Source organism: Plecotus auritus, assembly GCF_963455305.1.
Source record: "Plecotus auritus genome assembly, chromosome: 9".
Lineage (NCBI taxonomy): Eukaryota > Metazoa > Chordata > Mammalia > Chiroptera > Vespertilionidae > Plecotus > Plecotus auritus.
Genome location: NC_137783.1, coordinates 148,150,953 through 148,174,881, shown reverse-complemented (window position 1 = coordinate 148,174,881; position 23,929 = coordinate 148,150,953). Strand labels below are relative to the sequence as shown.

At 55.0% G+C, this 23,929-nt stretch overlaps 1 protein-coding gene and 1 pseudogene across 2 annotated transcripts; both read right to left on the bottom strand.

Moving 5' to 3' along the window:
* Window positions 1-15,479: 15,479 nt before the first annotated feature.
* On the bottom strand, window positions 15,480-19,022 carry FGF19 (fibroblast growth factor 19; the record flags this gene model as incomplete). The annotated part of the gene is made up of 3 exons (XM_080641574.1): window positions 15,480-15,794; window positions 18,282-18,385; window positions 18,782-19,022. The coding sequence occupies 3 exons, from the start codon at window positions 19,020-19,022 to the stop codon at window positions 15,480-15,482; spliced, it is 660 nt and encodes a 219-aa protein (XP_080497700.1).
* A 2,270-nt stretch (window positions 19,023-21,292) lies between these two features.
* LOC308233779 (ferritin light chain 1-like) lies at window positions 21,293-23,492 on the bottom strand (annotated as a pseudogene). Its single transcript has 2 exons — window positions 23,045-23,492; window positions 21,293-21,303 (listed from the first exon to the last, which is right to left on the bottom strand). The product of its transcript is annotated as a ferritin light chain 1-like (transcript).
* Between the last annotated feature and the right edge of the window lie 437 nt (window positions 23,493-23,929).

Sequence of the window (23,929 nt, the reverse complement as noted above, 5' to 3'; positions counted from 1 at the left end):
CAGAGGGTCCAGCAGCGCCGGCGCGGAGCCGGAACGCGTGCGCCGGGACAGCGTCGGACGGTGCTGGGCGGCGCTGCGCAGGGACGAAGCCCCGCCCCCGGCTCCCACAGCCCTGCCCCCTGCTCCACAATGGGCTTGTAGGCCCCAGCAGGGAGCATCCGCCTCGCTGCGGGGTGGGGGTGTGGCACGTGTTTTAGGTTTTACAAAAGCGAGCAGATGGGACTGAATTACTCAGGCGGCTCAGAAAGAACCTGGGTAGAAACTGGAAAAGCGAGGCTCTGCCCCGGGGGGTTAGGGGTGAAAAGTTCCAGAAGGGCAATTCCGGGTGGCCACGGGACCCGACCCTTCCCACCTTCTCCCACCCTCCACCCACCTCTCCCTGACCCGACTCACAGCGGGGGGACAGCGTCCAGCACGACATTGGACCTTAGACCCCAGCCTGAAATGCCACCAGGCCCCCGTTAGCCGTAGCCCAGGGTCTGCGGGCCTTGGTTCCAGAAACGCAAGGCTGGCTGACCAGATGGCTGAGAAGCAGCCTGGCCGTCCTCACACTCGCTGGGAAAGGCAGTCAGTCATAAATGTTGGCATCCCCTCTCGAACTTTTAAGGTATTTGAGAACTGGAAATAGAAATTTTTGTGTCCTTCCCCCCGCCCCCCTTGCTGTTGCTTGATTTTAAAGCGGAAGCAGAGTAATTCATAATTCGTGCGGAGTCCAGATCCAGTTGTACAGGAGGGTGTGTAAGAGCAGCGGGTGCCCCCACTGCAGCCAGAGGCATCCTCCCCCCCCAAACCCCCACTTTAAAAATTAGTGTCTAGTTTTACTTCTCCCATTTGTCGTTTCCAGGAGAGAGACTTTCTGAGCACGATCATTTAAAAGGTGCTTCAAACTATCGGTGGAATATAGACATGGGTGCTGGAAGCATTCTCAAGAAAAAAAAATAAGCCTAAAGCAGGTAGGCTTTCATCACCGGCCCATTGAACATCCTCTACAGGCCTCACCAAGGCAGCAAGACTGGAAACATCAGCAAGAAGGCCACCCAAGTATCAGAAAGAAGACACCAAAGTATCATTATTTGTATGTGTGGTGGCCCATCTAGAAACCCCAAAATAAGCATTTAAGGCATTCTCAGAATTGGTAGTAGCAAAAAAAGAAAAAAGAAAAAAATCACTTGCTTCTGTTATTCTAACAATAATTAGAATAACAGAAGCAAGTGATAGTAGCCAGGCATGGAGGGTGGGGAAATCTACTCTCAATAGTCACAATAAATTGCTTAGAAATAATAATTGAGCAGAATCTATGTGAAGAAAACGACAGCCACACCCTGATCCTTGGTAGGAACAATTGCAACCAAAATTCCACATGATCTGGGGGAAATGTGTCAAAATTCTAAGTGTCATCTGGATGAATAAACTGATAAGAATAACTAAGATTTCTTTAAAGAATGATATGGAGAACTTACCATACCAGATCTGAAAAACATGAAGTTTCAATTAAAATATTGTAATACGTTAGTTCAAGAAGAAACCAGATGAGTGAAATAGAGTAGAAGGGCCCAGGACAGGGATTTTCATATGATAAAGAGACAACTTAATCGGGAAAATAAATATGAAGCAGTTATTATAATGGAAAAATTGGCTGTTTGGGGAAAGTCCAATTCCATTTATATCTCACCGCATTCATTAAAATAGTTCCAGACAAAGTAAAGACTTCTTTTTTTAAAAAAAAAAATGGACATGTAATAATCTAGTGGACCGTTCAGGTGAGCCTGGAGATGCATTTGTAATGTATAAGAAGCCATGGAGAAAATCGCAAAGGAAAAAGCTGTGAAGATGCAAACCTCTGCACCTCAGAAGTGGTAATAAAATTAGAAACCAAAGGACAATCTGGGGATATATTTGTCATAAATATGGTAACGAAAGGCATACTATTTCTGCTTTATAAAGAACTTGTGCAAGTGAACAAGAAATAAATGCATCCTCACAGGAAGAAAAAATGGGCCGGGGGCATTTTGTAATTCACAGAAAAGCACAGGGAAGCAAGGACCGCCTTATGAGTAAACAAAGGAGTGACAATAGAAAGAAAAATATGATGCAGCCGTTACCTTTTACAATAGTTAAAAAGAAATTCTTTTTTCAGAATGGAAAGATGTTATCGTTGCCCGCAGATGCAAAAATTAAAGCCACCTTTCATTCTGGCAATGTAGAAAGATAGTAAGGGCGTATTAAATGTTTTTAACTTTGACCTAGTAATTTCATGTCTAGGACTTCATCTCTAGGAAATAACCAGGAAAAAAGTGACCGGTTTTTGTACAGTGATGTGCAGTGCAGCGCGATCTGTAAAAGCCAGGAGTTAGAAACAGTTTACAGTGACAGAACGGTAAACCGATAGCACCTCCCCGCGGTCCCCCGGTGCACGGAGGCTGCTCTAACCAACCAGACCACACTGAACAGGGCTAAACAATTGTTTTTAAAAATAAGGAAAGTAAGCCCTGGCCCGTGTGGCTCAGTTGGTTGGGCGCTGTCTCATGCACCAAAAGGTTGGTTTGACTCCCCATCAGGGCACATGCCAAGGTTGCGAGCTCGATCCCTGGTTTGAGCGCATGGGGAGCGGTCCATAGATGTTTTTCTCTCACATCGATGTTTCTCTTTCTATCTCCCTCTCCCTTCCTCTCTCTCTCTCTCTAAAAGTCAACTAAAAAGTATATTTTAGCACTAGCTGTTTTTGGCTCAGTGGATAGAGTATCAGCCTGCAGACTGAAGGATCCCAGGTTCAATTCTGGTCAAGGGCATGTACCTCGGTTGCGGGCTCCTCCCTGGCCCAGGCCCTGGTCTGGGCTCTTGCAGGAGGCAACCAATTGATGTGTTTCTCTCACATTGATATTTCTCTGTCTTTCCCTCTCTCTAAAAATCAATGGAAAAATATCCTCAGGTGAGGATTTTTTAAGTATATTTTTAAAATAATGAAAGTGAATGTCTTCTCAGAGGGTCGCCGTGGTTTCCCACGTCAACAGAGCTCGGACGAACCCGGCGCTCACCCATCCCAGCCAGCCACCCAGATGCAGCCTTCGCCACCTCCTCACAGCGCCCCAAGGCCCTGCCATGGCCACCACCGTCCCAGCGCCGCGCAGCCACTTCTCCTTAGCCGCCCACCATGATGACCACACAACGAGGACCAAGACAGCGTGGCGACAGCGATGCTGACCATGGCGACAGCGATGCTGACCATGGCGACAGCGATGCTGACCATGGCGACAGCGATGCTGACCATGGCGACAGCGATGCTGACCATGGCGACAGCGACTACCACCGCATCCACCTCGCCAGAACTACTACCCGGATTCAGCGGTGCCATCCCCCAGCAAATTAACAGGAGCTTCCCACTTCTTACGTCTACTTGTCCCTGTCTTACCACTTTGACCGCAGTGACATGGCTTTGAAGAATTTTGCCAGCCCTGGCCAGTTTGGATAGAGCGTTGGCCTGCTGACCAAAGGGTCCTGGGTTTGCCTCTGGTCAAGGGCTTGTAGCTTGGTGGCAGGCTTGGCAGGCTCCATCCCTGGTAGGGGTGAGTGCGAGAGGCAATCAACCAATTGTCTCTCACATTGACGTTTCTCTTTCTATCTCCCTCTCCCTCCCTCCCTCCCTCTCTCTTTCTCTCTCTCTCTTTCTCTCTCTCTCTCTGTAAAAACCAATTATGAAAATGTAAAAAAATAATGCAAGTGACTGTCTTCGTGGAGAGTGGCCGTGGTTTTCCACTACAACAGAGCTTGGACGAACCCGGGGCTGTACCCATCCCCGCCAGCCGCCCAGACGCAGCCTCCGCCACCTCCTCACAGCGCCTCCCACAGCCCCAAGGCCCCGCCACGCAGCGCCACGCAGCCGCCTCTCCCTAGCCGCCCGCCAAGACGACCACTCGACGACGGTGGCGGTAATGACGACCACGGCGTCAGGGACCACCACCACATCTCGCAGAACTACTGCCTGGACTCGGAGGCCGCCAGCAGCCCAGCTCAGACTGCAGCTCCACGCTTCCTGCGTCTGCCTGTCCGTCTGTCTGTCTGTCTGCCTGGCCGTGTCTCACTACTCTGACCGCCGTGGCCGTGACGTGGCTTGGAAGAACTTGGCCAAATACGTTCTTCCCAGCCTCCAGAGGAGAGGGCGCGAGCTGAAAACATGGAGATGCTGCAGCCCGCTGAGGGCGCGCCTTCCTGCAGGCTCTCCAGGGGCCGGACCCGCTGGCCGGTGGGGTCTGAGGGGTCACGGGTCAATTCCACGGACGGAGGGCTCGCGGTGCGATTCCGGTCAAGGGCACCTCCCTCCGTTGCAGGCTCCATCCCCTGGTCGGGAGTGCAGGAGGCAACCAATCGATGTGCCTCTCTCACATCCATGTTTCTCTTTCTCTCTCTCTCTCCCTCCCTCTCTATCTAAAATTCAACTGAAAGTATATTTTTAAAAAACAGTGGAAGTGACAGTCTTCGTGGAGAGTCGCCGTGGTTTCCCACGTCAACAGAGCTCGGACGAACTCGGCGCTCACCCATCCCAGCCAGCCGCCCAGATGCAGCCTTCGCCACCTCCTCACAGCGCCTCGGACAGCCCCAAGGCCACTGTCCCAGCGCAGCCACCACCGCCACCGCCACCATCCCAGCGCCCCTGTCCCACGGGCCACCATCCCAGCGCCGCCACCACCACCACCGCCACCATCCCAGCGCCCCCGTCCCAAGGGCCACCATCCCAGCGCCGCCACCACCGCCACCGCCACCATCCCAGCGCCCCCGTCCCACTGGCCACCATCCCAGCGCCATGTAGCTGCCTCTCCTTAGCCGCCCACCATGATGACCACACAACCAGGATGAAGAGGGCTCGGCAATGACGCCCATGATGACGAAGGTGATGACGGCAATGGCGGCAATAACGACCATGGCGGCAGGACTACCACCGCACCCATCTCCCTGCGGGCTCGAACTACAACTCAGACTCGGAGGCCGCCAGCCGCCAGCTCAGCCTGCAGCGCCACGCTTCCCGCTCTGCCCATCCGTGTCTCGCCACGCTGACTGTGATGATGTGACCACGCAACGAGGACGGCGCGGCAATGGCGGCAATGCCGACCACGGCGACAGTGACTGCCCCCGCATCCACCTCGCAAGCACCAGGACTACTACCCGGACTCGGGCCCAGCTCCGCCTGCAGCTCCGCGCTTCCCGCTCTGCCCGTCCATGTCTCACTACTCTGACCGCCATGACATGGCTTTAAAGAACTTTGCCAAATATGTTCTTCCCCAGCCTCCTGAGGAGAGGGCGCGAGGGCTGACGGGTTCGATCCTACAGACCGAGGGGGTCACAGGTTCGATCCCACAACGGAAGGCTCGTGGGTTCGATTCTGGTCAAGGGCACGTGCCCCTTTGCAGGCTCCATCCCCTCTCCCTTCCACTCGCTCTAAAAATCAATTAAACATTTTTAAATAATGAAAGGGACAGTCTTCGTGGAGAGTCGCCGTGGTTTGCCGTGTCAACAGAGCTCGGACGAACCCGGCGCTCACCCATCCCAGCCAGCCGCCCAGATGCAGCCTTCGCCACCTCCTCACAGCGCCTCGGACAGCCCCAAGGCCCGCCACCACCTCTGTCCCAGTGCCACCACCCCTGTTCTAGTGCCCCCGTCCCAGCGCCACCGCCATCTCAGTGCCACCGTCACCACCACCGTCCCCGTCCCAGCGCCACCACTATCCCAGTGCCACCGTGAACACCACCATCCCCATCCCAGCGCCACCGTCCCAGCGACACTGTCTCAGCGTCACCACCCCAGCGCCATGTAGCCGCCCACCACAATGACCACGCAACCAGGATGAAGAGGGCTCGGCAATGACGCCCATGAAGACGATGAGGACGGCAATGACGGCGATAACGACTGTGGCTACAGGGATTACCACCGCACCCATCTCGCCAGCGGGCTCGAACTACTACTCAGACTCGGAGACCGCCAGCCGCCAGCTCAGCCTGCAGCGCCACGCTTCCCGCGTCTGCCTGTCCGTCTGCCTGTCTGTCTGCCTGGCCGTGTCTCACTACTCTGGCCACCGTGACGTGGCTTAAAGAACTTGGCCAAATATGTTCTTCCCGGCCTCCAGAGGAGAGGGCGCGAGCTGAGAACCGTGGCGCTGCAGCCCGCGGAGGGCGCGCCTTCCCGCAGGCTCTCCAGGGGCCGGACCCGCTGGCCGGTGGGCGCGGTGGGCGGGCGGAGGTCCGCGCACGGAGGGCTTGCGTGTTCGATCCCACGGACCGAGGGGTCATGAGTCCAATTCCACAGACTGAGGGGTTTCAGGTTCAATTCCACGGACCGAGGGGTTGCGGGTTCGATCCTGCTCAAGGGCACGTACCCCGCTGCAGGCTCCATCCCCTGGTCGGGGTGAGTGCGGGAGCAGCCCGTGTCACGCACACCCATGTTTCTCTTCCTACCGCCCTCTCCCTTCCACTCGCTCTAAAAATCAATTAAATATTTTTAAATAATGAAAGGGACAGTCTTCACGGAGAGTGGCCATGGTTTCCCGCGTCAACAGAGCTCAGACGAACCCGGTGCTCACCCATCCCAGCCAGCCGCCCAGATGCAGCCTCTGCCACCTCCTCACAGCGCCTCCGACAGCCCCAAGGCCACTGTCCCAGCGCCGCCACCACCGCCGCCGCCACCATCCCTGCGCCCCCGTCCCACGGGCCACCATCCCAGCGCCCCCGTCCCACGGGCCACCATCCCAGCGCCCCCGTCCCACGGGCCACCATCCCAGCACCCCCGTCCCACGGGCCACCATCCCTGCGCCCCCGTACCACGGGCCACCATCCCAGCGCCCCCGTACCACGGGCCACCATCCCTGCGCCCCCGTCCCACTGGCCACCATCCCAGCGCCATGTAGCTGCCTCTCCTTAGCCGCCCACCATGATGACCACACAACCAGGATGAAGAGGGCTCCGCAATGACGCCCATGATGACGACGATGATGAGGAAATGTCGGCCGATAACGACCATGGCGGCAGGACTACCATCGCACCCATCTCCCTGCGGGCTCGAACTGCAACTCAGACCGGAGGCCGCCAGCCGCCAGCTCAGCCTGCAGCGCCACGCTTCCCGCTCTGCCCGCCCGTGTCTCGCCACGTTGACTGTGATGATGTGACCACGAAACGAGGACGGCGCGGCAATGGCTCCGCATCCACCTCGCGAGCACCGGGACTTCTACCCGGACTCAGGCCCAGCGCCACGCTTCCCGCTCTGCCCGCCCGTGTCTCGCCACGTTGACTGTGATGATGTGACCACGCAACGAGGACGGCGCGGCAATGGCGGCAATGCCGAGCACGGCGACAGTGACTGCCCCCGCATCCACTTCGCAAGCACCAGGACTACTACCCGGACTCAGGCCCAGCTCCGCCTGCAGCTCCGCGCTTCCCGCTCTGCCTGTCAGTGTCTCACTACTCTGACCGCCATGACATGGCTTTAAAGGACTTTGCCAAATATGTTCTTCCCCAGCCTCCTGAGGAGAGGGCGCGAGGGCTGGCGGGTTTGATCCTACAGACCGAGGGGGTCACAGGTTCGATCCCACAACGGAAGGCTCGCGGGTTCGATGCTGGTCAAGGGCACGTGCCCCATTGCAGGCTCCATCCCCTGGTCGGGGTGAGTGCGGGAGCAGCCCGTGTTGCGCACACCCATGTTTCTCTTCCTACCGCCCTCTCCCTTCCACTCGCTCTAAAAATCAATTAAAATTTTTAAATAATGAAAGGGACAGTCTTCGCGGAGAGTGGCCATGGTTTCCTGCTTCAGCAGAGCTTGGACGAACCCGGCGCTCACCCATCCCAGCCAGCCGCCCAGATGCAGCCTTCGCCACCTCCTCACAGCGCCTCTGACAGCCCCAAGGCCCGCCACCGCCTCTGTCCCAGCGCCACCAGCCCTGTTCTAGTGCCCCTGTCCCAGCGTCTCTGTCCCAGCGCCACCAGCCCTGTTCTAGTGCCCCTGTCCCAGCGCCTCTGTCCCAGTGCCACCGTCACCACCACCGCCACCGCCACCACCATCCCAGCGCCACCACCCCTGTTCTAGTGCCCCAGTCCCAGCGCCACTGTCCCAGTGCCACCGCCACCACCATCCCAGAGCCACTGCCATCGCCACCGCCATCGCCACCGCCACCACCACCATCCCAGCACCACTGCCCCCGTCCCAGCGCCACGCAGCGGCCTCTCCGGAGCCGCCCACATGATGACTATACAAGGAGGAGATGACTGCACGGCAATGACAACAGCGATGATGGCAGCAACAACGGCGATAAGGACACGGCGAGGGACTCCTCCCACACCCACCTCGCCAGCGCGCTCCAACACTACCCCGACCGGAGGCCGCCAGCAGCCCGGCTCAGCCTGCGGCGCCCCGCTTCCTGCGTCTGCCTGTCTGTCTGCCCGGCCGGGTCTCACCACGTTGACCACAACGATATGACCACGCAGCGAGGACGAGGACAGCGCGGCAATACCGACCACGGTGAGGACGGCGCGGCAATGCCGACCACGGCGACAGCGACCAGCTCCGCAGCCACCTCGCAGGCACCAGGACTACTACCCCGACTCGGAGGCCGCCAGCAGCCCTGCTCAGCCTGCAGCGCCACGCTTCCCGCGTCTGCCTGTCCGTGTCTCACTACTCTGACTGCCGTGGCTGTGACGTGGCTTGGAAGAACTTGGCCAAATACGTTCTTCCCAGCCTCCAGAGGAGAGGGCGCGAGCTGAGAACCTGGAGATGCTGCAGCCCGCTGAGGGCGCGCCTTCCCGCAGGCTCTCCAGGGGCCGGACCCGCTGGCCGGGTGGGCGCGGTGGCCGGGGCGGCGGCCCGCGGATGGAGGGTTCCCGGCTCCGATGCTGGCCCGATCCCTGGCCCTGGTCCAGGCGCATGTGGGAGGCAACCAATCCGTGTGTCTCTCTGACATGGATGTTCCTCTCTCTGTTTCTCCACCTTCCTTCCACTCTCTCTAAACGTCAAAGGAAAACATGTCCTCCGGGGAGGATTCACAGCCACAGAAAGACAGCGGCCCTGACGCCGGCGAGGCGGGCTGGGAGCCGCGGAGTGTGCGTGGTGCTTGGGGAAAGGGCGACTGTGCTGGACTCGCACAAACGGCCACTGACCAAAGCGTGACGTCACGGAGACGCACTGCCTGAAGGAGCAGAGAAATGCATCTGAGAACCGGTGGGTCCGCTCCAACCCGGCAGGCGGGCGCCTCTCTGACAGGCACACCCCGCAGACAGCCGTGCAGCGCAGCCCCAGGCGGGCTTCCCGCAGCCGCGGGGTGACTCGGCGGTCACCGAGCCATACGTGCTTTTTACCTTTCCTGTAACTTGTACCAAGTCATCTGCTCATGCCTTTCATTTGTCCCATCCCTTCAGATAAAGTAATTTGGTACCAAAAAACCCCCCCAAAAAAGTATGTTTACATTAACGTGCGAACGTGGACTTTATCCAGATCCATCCTTTCTATTTTTCTGAGTAGTCCCTGTTTGTACAGTGAATATGAGTTTCTCACAGGAGCATACAGACGTCCGGTAAAAGATATTTTCTGGAAGATGACATTAAATAGGCTTTGTATTATTTTGTTCTTACAGTGCCTCTTCATTTTTAGTTGATTTGTTGTCTTAATCCAACGAAAATCACAAAACATTGGGAATGTGGACAAAAGGGCAAAGCAAGCAAACAAAGGCATTCTCCCAGCTCTGGCCACCAATACGTTGTTGCTGATTTTGTTAAGTTGTTTCCTGTGAGTTTTCATATAAAAACAACCCGGGGGGGGAGAGGGGGGGGACAAAAGTGCCTATTACATTTGTTCATATGGAAAATAATGCAATAATTAATGAATAATAATACAAAAATAAACTCTGGGGCAACCCTTTTCAGGACCCCTCTAGCGCGCCTAGAGCTTTTGTTACTTTTGCCGTCATAAACTTCGCTTCCCTTTTGTTTAAAAAAAAAAAAAAAAAGAATAAACTGTGTTTCCCATGCTCACAACTGTAAGCCTACTTTTGCCCCACCCGGTGCGTACAATTTTATGTCCTGCTGCCCACTTAACATTATATTACAAACACGTTTGAAATAAGGGAACTCTTATTATTATAAAATACATCCTTTGACCATAAACTGTATCAGCTGAGAGAAAGTGAAATACGCTCTCTCCTTGGGCTTAGGAAAACAGATATACATGGGGAAGGGAAGCACGACCAATTACGGGCTAGAACTCCTGGGCACGAGAACATAACGGACTCATTCGGGGCGAGAGGGTGTCTGTTAAAGCCCAAAGTCCGTTATATAATAAAGCAGATGTTCCAACTGCGTATGTTAAAAGGTTGGCAAATTAGTTCGTTTACCTCCTTTTACTATGGAGACACGTTTGCGTGACTGAAATTGAATGTGTATGGAAAGTTTGATTTCACAGAAAGGTTTTCTACATGTATCACCGTAATTTTAAATTTATGCTGAATAGGCCAAGTAAATGCGTGCATTCGCCACTCACCTCCAATCAGCAAATGCGCACGGCTCAGCAGGGGGGCAGGCTCAGCGCCCCTGGGAACAGCGGTGCAAAAGGCCCAAGGGGGGAAACATGGGCGTCCTGCTCACATTACAAAAGCGGCAGAAAGTCAGCCCCGCATCACAGGACCAATTACTGCGCGATGCGGTATGATCGCGTGCTGGTCATTCGCCAGACATTGTCTACAAGCGCTGACTCTTGGATTAAATATGTAGACTGTCGTAGATATGTAGTATTTCTTTATGTCGGTGAAATTACTAGTGTTTTTTTTCCCAACATATGGCCTATTTACTAAATTTTTTTTAAAATAACAGTGAATTAACAACAAAAAATAGCCTGTTTCATTGTAAGCAAATCTTGGTTAAAAACATTTTAAAATTAACAGGGTGTTAATTTTTGCATATGACACACAGGTTGGAAATTTGGCCATGAAACCCGAAGTCCGATAAATCGAGGTCCGCAAAATCGAGGGTTTTCTGTACTGCCTTGTGGGAGTGGATCGGTGGGTTGAGCACGGTCCAGTGCACCAAGGGTTGCCAGCTAATTCCCCAGCAGGGCACGTGCCTGGGCTGTGGGCTCGATCCCCAGTGTGGGGCGTGCAAGAGGCCGCTAATCAATGATTCTCTCTCATCATTGATGTTTCTATCTCTCTCCCTCTCCCTTCCTCTCTGAAATCAGTAAAAACATTCATTAAAAAAAAAGAACCCAGGTGGCAGGTGGTGGCACAGACACCCCCACCCCTGGGAGGAAGAGGACCTGAGGCCAGCATGGCTGTTTGTCCACAGCCCCCAGTCATCCCCACGGAGAGGGTGACCAGGTAAAGGCGTTTCTTTCCAGAGCTCGAAGTCCTTTGACCAAAATGGGGCCAGAGCTGGGTGCGTGTCCCTCGGTGTATAGTTGAGGAAGTGGAAGGACAGAGCAGGCAATGACCGTCCCGCCCTGGCTGCCCTTCCTCCTGTCCACCTCGGAGAGGGAATGGAGGCAGGACCCAGCTCTGCTGCGTCCCTGGACCCGCTTGCAGAGGCTCTAAAGGGTTCCCACATGGGGGACACCCCTTCCTTTCTTCAGTGGCCTCAGCTGGGGACGGACCTTCAGTGTCTGTCTTCCCAGAGCTGTGCCCTCCTCTGGCCTGGACCCCCCTCTGGGCTACCCCTTCCCCCTTGGGGCCACCCCCCCCCCCACTCTGCCCCATCCTGCAGAAGCTCTCTCCTCTCCCCTGCTGGGCTCCTTCTCGGAGCCAGACCAGTGGAGTGTTGCCACTTCCTCCTTCTGCCCTGAATACCCCCTCCCCAGTTAGAGGGCAACATCCAGAAGGCCTGTCTGGGGCTCTCGCTAGTCCACCACAGAACCCCTGTGGGGTCCCCGACTAGGAAGTACCCTCATCACTTGGTGGGAGGTGCTGGCCCAGCAGACCGGCTTCTTGGGCTCCCGAGATGTGGGCTCACCACGTGGGCATGAGTGGGATTCCTCTCGGGCCTCGGTTGGTCCATCTATGAAACGGGAGGATGGGTATCCTGGCATGTGGGAGGCGGAATAAAGATACGAATAAATATTATGGGAAGCAACCCAACTTGCTTTATCTAAATGTAAATTCCTGATACACTTTAATGTCAGGCTGCAGAGGGATGGCGTGAGCCTTCCTCCCTCTTCTCACTCCCCCAGGGTCCTGTATCCGAGGTTCTGTGGCCTCCTGGGTAGCTTGTCGGCCAAAGTGGGTGGGTGGTCAGCAGCTGATCAACCATCGGATGAGCCCACGCACCGGGCCAGGTGCGACCATGCCCAGAGCCGCCTCCTGCCAGAGCAGGCACCTGTGCCACCGGGGAGCGCCAATGTGCTTTGAACTGGCTCCTGCCCCACTCACACTGCCACTGCCCTCGCCATCCGATCTCTGCTCCTGGCCATCCACTCCTTGCTGCCCTTCCACGGGTGCTAGAACATTCTTCCCTCGAACCTTCATTTCCCCATTCGGTCGTAATAATGATGATAAGGACTCACTGTGAGTCAGACCCTTTTCTTAGGTTATCACTTGCAACTCTTAAAAACAGGCCTCAGAGATGGATTTCACCAACATGACTCACTGAGGCTCTGGGCAGGCTTCCGGCTTCCGGCTCCTGAGGGGCAATTGTCAAAGCCAGTCCTGGGACTGACTGCCCCAGGCTGCTTGCCAGCCACGGTCTGGTCCAGCCGCCCAGCCTCTGCCTACCCAGCTCACTAGAGGCGGGTGCAGCTGAGCCCCTCACTACCCTGTCCTCTCCCATCACTTAGCCCCATGATGTGGCTCTAAAGCTAGGGCTGCCAGAGCAAACACAAGACCAGCTCAATTTGAATTTCAGATGAACAATGGGTAATTTTTTTCTTTTCGTAGTTCTCAAAAATCGCATGGGAAATGATTATGCTAAAAAAAAAATGCATTGCTTATTTGAAATTCAAATGTAATGGGGCCTGCTATGTTTGCTAAATTTGACAACAGTACCTAGGGCAGGGGAGGGAGACGCAGCCAGGGGGCAAGGCCAACTTCCCAAGAGGAGCGGAGGCAGGGCAGTGCCCCCCCCACTAGCTGGTTAACCCACCCATCTCAGCTTCGAGGGGTGGTGCAAGCAATCAGAGGCTTATGGGAAGCAACCCAACTTGCTTTATCTAATTGATGGATGAGTGGATAAAGAAGTACCCTAACCGGTTTGGCTCAGTGGATAGAGCGTCGGCCTGTAGACTCAAGGGTCCCAGGTTCGATTCTGGTCCAGGGCATGTACCTTGGTTGCGGGCATATCCCCAGTGGGGGATATGCAGGAGGCAGCTGAATCGATGTTTCTCTCTCATCAATGTTTCTAGCTCTCCATCCCTCTCCCTTTCTCTGTAAAAAAATCAATAAAATACATTTTTTTAAAAAAAAGAAGAGGTGGTCCATATATACAACGGAATGTTAGTCAGCCATAAAAAGAATGAAATCTTGCTATCTGCAACAACATGGGTGGACCTAGATGGGGTGCTGAGTGAAATAAGTCAGACAAACACAAATACTGTATGGTTTCACTTATTCGTGGAATCTAAAGAACACAATAAATGAAAAAGCAAAACAGAAATAGACTCATAGTCACTATATCACAGACACAAAGAACAAACTGATGGTTGCTGATGGGGCGGGGGTGGGGGTGCTGGGTGAAAAAGGGGATGGGATTTAGAAGTACCAATTGCCAGTTATGTAACAATCATAGGGACGTGGAATACAGCACAGCAAATGTAGTCAATCATATTGTAATAACTATGTACGAAGCCAGGTAGGCACTAGACTTATCTGGGGATCATTTCATAAATTAAATGTCTAACTATGCTGTACATCTGAAACCAATATAAAATATTTAAGTTTTCTTTTTAAAAATATGTGTGTATTGACTTTGGAGAGGGGGAGAGAAAAACATGGATGTGAGAAACATCAGTCTGTTGCCTTCCGTACGAACTCCAGCCAGATATTGAACCCGAAGCCCGGGGAATCTTGGGGAATCGAACCAGCGACCCTTCGGTGCACAGGATCACGCTCCAACCAACCAAGCCACACTAGTCAGGGCCCAATATAAAATATCGAACAGCAACTATAATGAAAAAAGAAAGCTTGCAGAAGGCAGTGCCGAGTCCTGGACGCAGCAAAAACACGGCACCGCCATCTCCTCCCCTTCACCTCCCTCCTCCAACATTCCGGTTGGTAACAACGCACCACTTGATACAAACTCGCTTTAATGTAAAAAAAAAAAAGAAACCCAAATTCATGTACACACATAAATACAATTTGGCGGTATAAATAAAGTAGGGAACTAAGGAGATGTGCCTACCGAACAAAATAAATTAGTCATAAATATCACGTTGGCAACTAAGTGCTGGGAAAACTCAACGTCCTTGCTGCTTTCACAAGCTACTGGCAAGATGCGGGACCTTCAAATGGACCGCGTGGTGTACCTAAGGTTGGAAGCTGCCCAGTCCCCGCGGAGTGACCCGTGCCGGGGCAAAAGGGCCAAGAAACGGAAGCAGCTTTGGGCGCCTGCTTTTTTTTTTCAGGTCAATATCCACAGCGCTCAGGTAGGAGGCAGAGCCCCAACGTGATGGGAGAACTGGGTAGGGGCGGGGGCGGGAGCAGACAGCTGAGGAAGGGGGAGGGTCCATCTCAAAGGCCCTCATGTGAAACCCACTCCCTGATCAAATCAGATGAAACCCGTCACTGTGGCACGGAAGGGCCCGGGGGGACTGTGCCTCAGAGCAGGTGGCAGAATGGCCGGTCTTAGGAGGGGAACCCGAACAAGGACTTTGGCTGTGTGCAGGAGAGGGCCAGGCAAGTAGGTGAACCACGTAGTCTGGCAGATTCTCCATCCCAGAACCAGCCCGTATGGGGAGTTCTCAAGTTCTCCCCTGCTGGAGGGGAGCCCCGGGCTCCCCCTGCTCCGGAAGCCTGCTGGGCCACGCCTGCACCCAGTCAATTCTGTCCTGAGGGGCTTGCAGTTGAGACCTGGACCAATTCTCATGTGTGGTCGAGTCATTTCCGCTGCCACTCAGAGCTGACCACTTTTCTCCTAGCTGTCCCTGCCGGAGGTTATGGTTAATCTGCAGAGAACTTCAGCCTGGCTTCAGAACTTCCCCAAAGATAATGAGTTCCCCGTCAGTGGCAGTATTCAAATAGAACTGGGGCAGCACATGGGAAGCAACGACCAAATTCAAGGTAGGGAGCTGGGATAGCACCTGGGAGGCAGGGGGCGGGGGGGGGGGTGAAGGACTTACAATTTTATGATCATACAAGTCTATCCCCTAGAAATGAGCACAGCCAATGTCAAACTGCCTATGTACAAGTTCTACATGTTTCTTCCTAGAGCTAAATAGGACACGGGCCCAGGGCGTACTTGTAGAAGCACGGCCAAGGCCACTCTGCAAGCACCACAGGCCTTGGGTCCTGGCCTGGGAGGAGGCCGGAGCCTCGGTTATTTCTGGAAGCTGGGGCTTTTCACCAGCCTCAGGCTGCTGGCAATCCCGAAAGGGTCCATGCTGTCTGTTTCCAGGGGCGAAGAAAACGCGTCAGGCTCCAAGGGGCCCTCACGGTGCTCGGGTTCCGCGGGGCTGCTGGGCAGCATGGGCAGGAAGTGGGACAGCGGCAGGAAGCCCCGGGCCTTGAACAGCTGCCTCTGCCGGGCACTGCTCAATGAGACGGGCAGCTGGTGCTTCTGGGACTGGTACACGTTGTAGCCGTCGGGGCGGATCTCCTCCTCAAAAGCACAGTCCTCAGGTGAGAACTGAGGCTGCGGAGAAAACAGACAACCATGAGCTCCGGTGGGCACCCTTCCCGCTCTCCATCCGTCCTATGTGAGCGAGTGGTTAAAGGCTATAAAGTAGGATGTGAAATACAAAAGGTACTTCAAGTACCTATTTTTATGTAGAGATTTATGCTTTTTACATTTCAATGTACATTTGTAGCATTTTAATCATTTCATTTTATTTTAAATTTTATTTTTCAGTTGCAGTTGGCACACAATATATTCATTTCAGGTGTACAACAGTGAATTATCTTTTACATAATTTACAGAGTGATCACCCCGTAAGTCTAGCATTCATCTGGCATCATAATTACAATATTACTGACTATATTCCCTATGCTGTACCATAACATTTATGTTATGTATATGTTAAATACATTAAGTGTATATACTAAGTATATGTACTTTATATAGATTTACATCTGTACTTTTTATACCTTTTTAATTTACAACCTGCAAACACACACACACACACACACACACACACACACACACACACACTTTGGGTAGATTTCATGATTACTCAACATCTGCATATACTTTGCATTGATCCCTTACATTTTCCATGCAATGTCACTTTTTAAACTTAGTCTTGTTCTGAGCAATAATGTCCGTAAAATCAGAGGCATGCTATCTCTTTACAGTAAACATATATAAGTATTGACATTAAAAGCTCCCTCGCAGTCCACTGCACGTTGGGAAACACTGCTGAACTGCTATGCTTTAGGATCCGTCTTTTAATTGAGAATCACACATAATCTGACCTGGGACCCAGATTAAAGACTATTCCCCATTTAGACCCAAATCACTGAGAGATCCTTAGGCCTTTTTGTCTGGTGCCCCTGTGAGAACCATCAGCCCCCTCCAGTTCCATCCAGGCAGCCTGCCAGGATCCTCAAGATAAAGGCATCCCCCTCCCCCCCCGGCCTAGGACAGTGCCTGCACCCCGCAGGGGGTGGGGTGGCCGGAAATGTGCGGGGGCGGGGAGGAGGGGGAGGAGGAAAACCAGGGCCAGGTCCCAGACCATTCATAGTTGATTGAGAGGTGTCAGCGGGGCAAGTTCGGTCTCCAACTCCAACTAGTGTCATTACCCCTTTGGGACCCAGAGGTCCGCCCACGACTGGGAGCCAGAAGGGCTGGGCAGTAAACAACCCCAGGAGGCACCCAGTCTCATTTCTGCCCAAGCCTACAAAGGTCGTTGAACTGCAGGTGGGTGATCGCTGTGTGGATAAGGCCCTGATAAGGCCCACAACGCAGGCACGGGATAAAGCGACCAGACAGCAGGAGAGGTAAATACAAATAGATAAATAAACAAGGGAAGTAAAACCAAACGATGGACTACAGTATTTTACTTTGGGAGAAGTTAGCATCTCACTCTCTTTTCCAGACAAATGAAAAGATTTCAACTCTAGAAAGTGGAATTTTTTTTTCAATCCTCATATTTTGCTAAACTATGCCCATGGGATCGATCAAGAGGCAGCCTGGATTTTTCGGGGACCCCCCGCCCCCCTCAAGTTGCAACTAAGGGTTTGAGTGGCTTTGGGTGTCGGCTTTCAGCAAGCACATCATCTCCTTTCTTTGCCTCCATTCGTGTCCTTCCACTCAGGACGCCGCCATAAAACCTGACACAGGGCTCCGGATAAATGGACTAAACGACCCTCGAAGCCACAGCAACATTTTGGGAAACTGAAAAGATTAGTGCTGCCCGGGTGGGGGTTGGGAGGGCAGGGCAGGGAAGCCCTCCCTGAGGCGCAGTCCCCGCCCCTGTGCCTCCAGTGGAGCCCCCAGGCCCACACACAGTCTCCTCCGTGCAGCGGGGGAGGGGGGCTCCCTTTGAACTCTCAGTCTTTGTTCGGGGCACTTCCTGCCCTGAGACTCGGTGGGTAGCCGGGCCATCCCACCCCTAAGGGCATCTGCTGCACAGGTGAGCTGGACACCAGGATGGACACGAGGGGGAGGACGCATGGAGTATTATTCTGATGGGCCTGCAAAAAGTTTTTCTTGTAGATAAAAATTAATTAAAAAATATCGCCAATCACTCTCCCCTGAGTTGTTTGAAGAGTGACCTTTTGAAAAAGATCCGAATTGTGGACACACCCTTTTTCTTTTTCTTTTTCAACTACTGCGGGGAGGGGAGCCGATTCGAGGACCACCCAAGAGCAGGCCCAGCCTGAAAAGGCCCGAGGTGGGTTTTCCTGTTTAATATCACAGACAGCCAAGTGACGGGGCCGGCCTTTGACTCAATTGTAAGTGTAAAGGGGGCTTTGACCCATTCTCCCGCCACTGGGACCCTAAACTTCCACAGAAAGACGTCGGACGTTAACTTAATCAGGCCCTTGCAGTCAGCCTCCCCCTCGGAGCTCCGAGCCCCGGGAGCGGGAGGAAGCCAGGGAACCTTGGATCTGATCCAGCGCCCCTCCCCCGCCCTGCTGGACCGCGTCCAAGCGCCTCCCGCCTGTTGGCGACACCTACCAGCCCTAGCATCCTGCCGTCGCCTCCCATGCAGAGGTACAGGGCGCTGTGCACGCCCTTGATGGCCACTTTCCGCAAGGCGACTGCCCTGATTTCCACCAAACCTGATGCGAGAGAAGCAAAGAGCTGCAGCCAGGACCGCGGGACCCACGATATGTGGATGTGGTTGGTGCCCGTTCCCTGCCCCCATCTCCCCCATCTCCTCACGCTATTGGGGGCCCAGGGAGGGAGTGGAATGCGGAGGTGCCAAGTCCTGGGATTCCCACGAGTGAAGGGTCTGTAGGAGCCAAGGGGGGTGGTCAGGGGAGGGTAACCCATGGGTGTGGTGGGTCCACGGACCCGTGCCCCCTCCCCCAGTCCTCACGCTGTCGGGGAACCCAGGGAGGGTACAGAAGAGGATGTGCCAAAACCTGGTGTTATCGGGAGTGGGGAGCCCGCGGGAGTAGGAGGTGAAGGACGGAAGGGACCCTGGGCAGGAGGGGGACCCGGCGAGCACTCACTGTGCGCGCTCTGGCCCCGCGCGCAGTCCACTGCGCCGTCAGCACGGATGCGCAGGAAGCAGCTGGATGGGCCGTGGGGGCCGGAGGTATACAGGTGGCGCAGGCGGATGGACTCCCCCCAGCCGTAGTGCACGTGCGGCCCAGCGTCCGAAAGACCTAGGGGCCCTCCGGCTGAGGCCAGCCAGAGGCTGGCCAAGACCAGGGCTCGGGCCACAACGCATCGGCTCCACGCGCTTTGCATGGCACCTCTTTCAGGCTCCGGGGCGCAGTTCCTGGCAGCTGGGGTGTGCGGGAGTCTGGGCGGCAGCTGGGACGCCCTGCGGGGCTGTGCGTGAGGAGGTGGGGTGTCCGCGGGGCACTCCAGCCAGCCGTGCACTCTGGGTGCGCTGCTCCGAGGGCGCAGGGGCTCCAGGCTAGCGGCCTTATATAGCGCGTCTTACCCTCTCGGCGGGTGGGTGCCCCTGACACCCGAGCATTTCTTATCAGGATTGCATCAGGCCCCCGCCCCCCAACACACCCACTCACACCCCGCCTCCAGCCCCAGCCCCCTCCCGGGGCCCTGCCCAGTGATCCCGCCCAGGTCGCCCGATCTGGGGGCGGAGGAGGCCCCAATTCAGTGTTCAGAGGAGCTCCTCCCCGCGGATCGGTGGCGGGGTGGGCAGCCGGGTCGCTCTTGACTGTGCGAGTTTGATTTTATAAAGCAATAAAGGAGATGACGGGGCCCCGCATCCAGGCTGCGGCTCCCCAGAGAATGCGCTCGTCGTGGGGCGCTAGCTGGGGCGGGGGCAGGAACGCCAGGACTAGAGATTGGGGGGCACTGAGCTTTGCAACCCTCACTCCCTGTCCGGAGAAACGTTGCCTCACTTTAGGGCCCTCTCCCCTTAAAAGCCCTATTCGCTCCCTCCCGCGACGGTGCCGACCCTCCCAACCCAACGCGGGGGTGTAAAGCCGCGGGTAGCATTTCTCCTGCGGCTCGGACCCGCTCCCATTCTCCCAGCTTGTGTTCTCGAGATCCTTGCCCCTCCTCCACACCGGCCCCCTTTACTTCATAACCATAAATTGTACCCCGACGGGGGGGCGGGGCCGGGCTCGAACCCCGCCCCCAGAGAACAATAGGGCGTCGCGCGGGAGCCGCTAGATGGCGCTTCAGCCCGGGTTTCGGCTCTGCCTGCCGCGCTCGCGGCCGTTGTGAAGGGGCTTCTGGGGCTCGGTGGGCTTGCAGCTCCCTCCGAGTTAGAAACTGACTTACAGCTCAGGCCCGGGCGCTTGGAGAAAGGGGGCCCCTCTGTTTTCGTCGTTGGGGCAGTCCTTGGGTCCCTGAGCACAGCGCGGATGGAGAGCTCGGGGAGCTCCTTACCTGGTGCGGAGGGGCAGCGGAGCCACACGCACGTTGCCGGGGTGGGGACTGGCACCAGGTGGGGAAATTGGGGCCACCCAGTGAAGTGGCTCATGCAAACCAGAGGCCTTCTCTGAGGATGCTCTGAAAACGCAAACAACCTCCAGAGACTGCCCTGGCGGGAAAGAGAGGGGTCCTCCCCGGGGGCTTTGGCTCAACACGGATTCTTTCTCGTTTTTCCTCCAGCCCTTCTCCACCCCCAACTCCGGGGTGTGGGGCCCTGGAGGCTGGTTTGGGGGAAGAGCTACACTGGCTGGGCGCAAAGGCGAGGGGAGGGCAAACGGCGGAGACTCCGGAAAGGAACCCAGTGCCAGGCCTAATGAATTTCAATGAGCGAAGGCCACGTTCACACCCCAGTCAGTGACTGGCGTTAATGACGGAGCACGCCGAAAATGTCACCAGGAAAGTCTTTACAAAAAAGACACCATCTCCAAGGCTTTCTGGAGCGGGGACCCCCACGCCGTGTGTCTTGGTTCAGAAAGCAGCGGCTTCTGTTAAATCTAATTACTTCCCCCCTGTGGCTTTAAATCGAAGGCGGCTCCTATTAAAGTTAATTACCCTCCCCTGCAGCTTTCGTTTTTAAAGATCTTGGATAAATGCGGGGGCCTGAGGAGGATGTCAAGGTCTGCACCGGGGACGTGCCCCAATCGGGCTGGGGGAGGTGGGGGACGCCAGCCTCTGGCTCCACCCCCATCTGCGGCCCCTCCCCCGCGGTGGTGGGAAAAGAGTGTCCCCCGCCCCCCAGGCCTGATCTGGGAGCTCAGGAGGATGGCAGAGGAGACAGCTTCCTATTCTGTTACAAGCACGTTATGGGTGTTCACAGGCTTAACCCTCCACAAGTACCCCCCATGACACCTTGTCCCCCCCACCCCCACCCCTATTGAACAGATGGGAGCCCTAGAAAAGTGGGAGAGTGACCCCAGGATGCAGTCCATGTTAAGTGGTGGACCTGTTATTTGAACTCAGGCGGATGGGCTTGTAAATCCAGGCCATGCGGCACCTGGGGGAGGCCGTGTGGGCTGGCTTGGGCTCTGGGGTCAGACCCTGTGCCGCACAGACCCACCCCCTGGACAGGTTATGGACCCGCTGGGCCCGTTGCCTCCTCGTGCTTGCTTTCAGCCTTGTGCTGTGGTCATATGGCAGAGTGGACATGAGGTGCCCGGAGTGTGGTTCATGAAGAGTGATGGCTGTCCCCCAAAGCTCTGTCTGGAGTACCAGGCATTTCATAGTCACAACAGTGCTCAGAGTTTAGAGGCTCAGTCCGTGCTACGTGTGAGGAAACGTAGGCTGAGGCACCAGCAAGGGTTTGCATCGCTGTGGGCTGCGAGAGGGAGTCTGGGCCGGCTTGTTGGTGCCCCTGGTCCCTGTGGTTGGAGAAAGTCACCAAGGGCAGAGACAAGGCATCATTAGCCAGCAGGGGGCGCTGCGGCTAAGGCTGTCCAGGTGAGAGCTGCCAAGTTGAAGGTGAGCGCCAGTTCCCCCAGCCTCTCAGAGCACACAGCCCCCTGCAGCCCCCAGGGTGCTGGGTTGGGCTGATTTTTCTTTGTTCAGACTGCACTTGATTTGGTCCTGGTGGCTGAGCCAGCTGACTCACCTGGTGAGATTTCATTCACTGAGTGGAGTGGGCAATGCCAGCCAGGTCCGGTCCCAGTCATCCCAGCTGCCCCGTTCAGACCAGGCACGGCCCCACTCTCAGGCGCAGATGGCCAGAAGGGCTGGGCTTGGTGGCTTTGTTCTGGGTTTGATGTTAGCTGGGATCTTTCTAATGGCCCTGAACTTTTTACTTGGGGTCGCCCTCCTTCAACCAACCTTGTCAGGGTTGCTCCAAGGGATGGTGGCAAATGAGTCTGTCATTGTTCCTAACCCACGTCCCAGCAGTGAAGAAAACTTGTTCAGCTTCATTTCCAGTCTTGGCATTATGAAAACAATTGCTTTTCTTTTCACTTTATGGTTAGAAATTTACATTACAGTGTCAAACGGGCCTTCTTAAGCACTTCCCCACACCCCTCCCCAGTCCCCTGCCCCACCCATGGTTGAGAAGTACTTTGTAACTGCAGAAGCTTCTGGGTGTTGGTAAAAATCTTCATCAGAAGAAGGAGAACTGCCCTTGAGAACTGGGGACTATGAAGTCTTGGGGGAGGGGACAAGCTGTCCACCGGCCTGGACATTGACAGGGGCCGTGGCAGAGTGGGAAAAGACGATTCCTCTGAGCCTCCATTTCCTTACTTGTAAAAGAGCAAAAAAGGTACCTAATTCTCAGGGTTAACGTGAGAATTAGAAAAGGTTATCAATGGAAAGATCAAAATTTGTCTTAAACAGGTCACATCTTTCTTTAAAAAAAAATCAGTTTTTAGAGAGAGAGGAAGGGAGAGGGAGAGAGAAACATTGATGTGAGAGGGAACATGGATCGGCTGCCTCCTGCATGCCCCCTACCAGGGATCAAGCCCACAACCTGGGCATGCGCCCTGACCAACCAGCAACCTTTCAGTGCACAGGACGACACTCAAGCCACTGAGCCACACCGGCCAGGGTAAGAGATCAATGATATAGAGACCACCTGGCATACAGAGATGTGTAGCAGAGGAATATCTATTGCTATTCATGTAAAGGCCGCCTTTGCCACACTTCTTATTTTTATTTTTTTGCTGCAAAAAGCTTTATTGTTTCATTCAGTCCAATGCATGGGAGAGGGCTCCAGGGTGGTTAAAAGAATGGCTAGTAGTTTTGGGAAGAGGCTCAGGTTAAAGCCAGAGACACCAGGGGAACGCAGAGGGGCCTTTGGCTTCTAGTTGTGCTTGAGGGTGAGCCTTTCAAAGAGATACTTGCCCCGCCCGACCCCAGGGCAAGTATCTCTTTGAAAGGCTCACCCGCCAGCCTGCGGATGTTAGTCAGGTGGTCGCCCATCTTCTTGATCAGTTTCACCTCCTTGTCCAGGAAGTCGCAGAGATGAGGGTCTGCACGGGAAGAGCCCAGGGCCTGCAGGTCCAAAAGGGTTCAGGTTCTTCTCCAAGGCCAGGGCGGTTTCCATGGCGCCCTGAGCTTTGCCCCACTCACCTTGGGAAGGTTTCCGCACGTCCTGGAAGAGAATGTGGCCTCCACGCTTGTTTTGCAACTTGAAGAGATGCTCAGTGCCCTCGCGCTTCTTCTCCACCATCTCGTGGAAGAAGTGGCCCACACCCTCCAGAGCCACATCGTCGCGGTCGAAATAGTAGCCCAGAGAGAGGAGGTGTAGGAGGCCCACAGATGCAGGCTGGCCAGGCGGTTGACCGCAGCCTCCATCTCGGTGGAATAATTGTGACGAATTTGGGAGCTCATGGTTGTTCGGCAATAAGGAGTGAAGGCAGAAAAACAACCGGTGTGCTGGCTGGTCCCGGAGGTGGTTCTGAAGGTGGTGACTGGATGAGACGCAGGAGAGCGGTCGGAGGATGGAAGAAGGGGTGTCCCTGGGTCTGTTCCATCCAAACACTGTTGAAGCAAGAGACAGATGCAGGACCTCTGAGTGCACTGCCTTATTTTTATTTTTTAAAGATGCAATGGCAGCTCTAATGTCTGGTGACAGAAAGCTGATGGGTGGTGGCCTGAGGCTGGAGATGGGGTGGGAATCCCGAAAGGACCAAAGGGCGCTCTCTGGGGACAGGGGGATGCTCTGTATTTTGTTTGGGGTGATGAGTAAACAGGCCCTGACATTTGTCCAAACTCGTTGAGGGGTACCGTTAACATCAGGGTGAATTGTATTTCCAATCACACCTCAG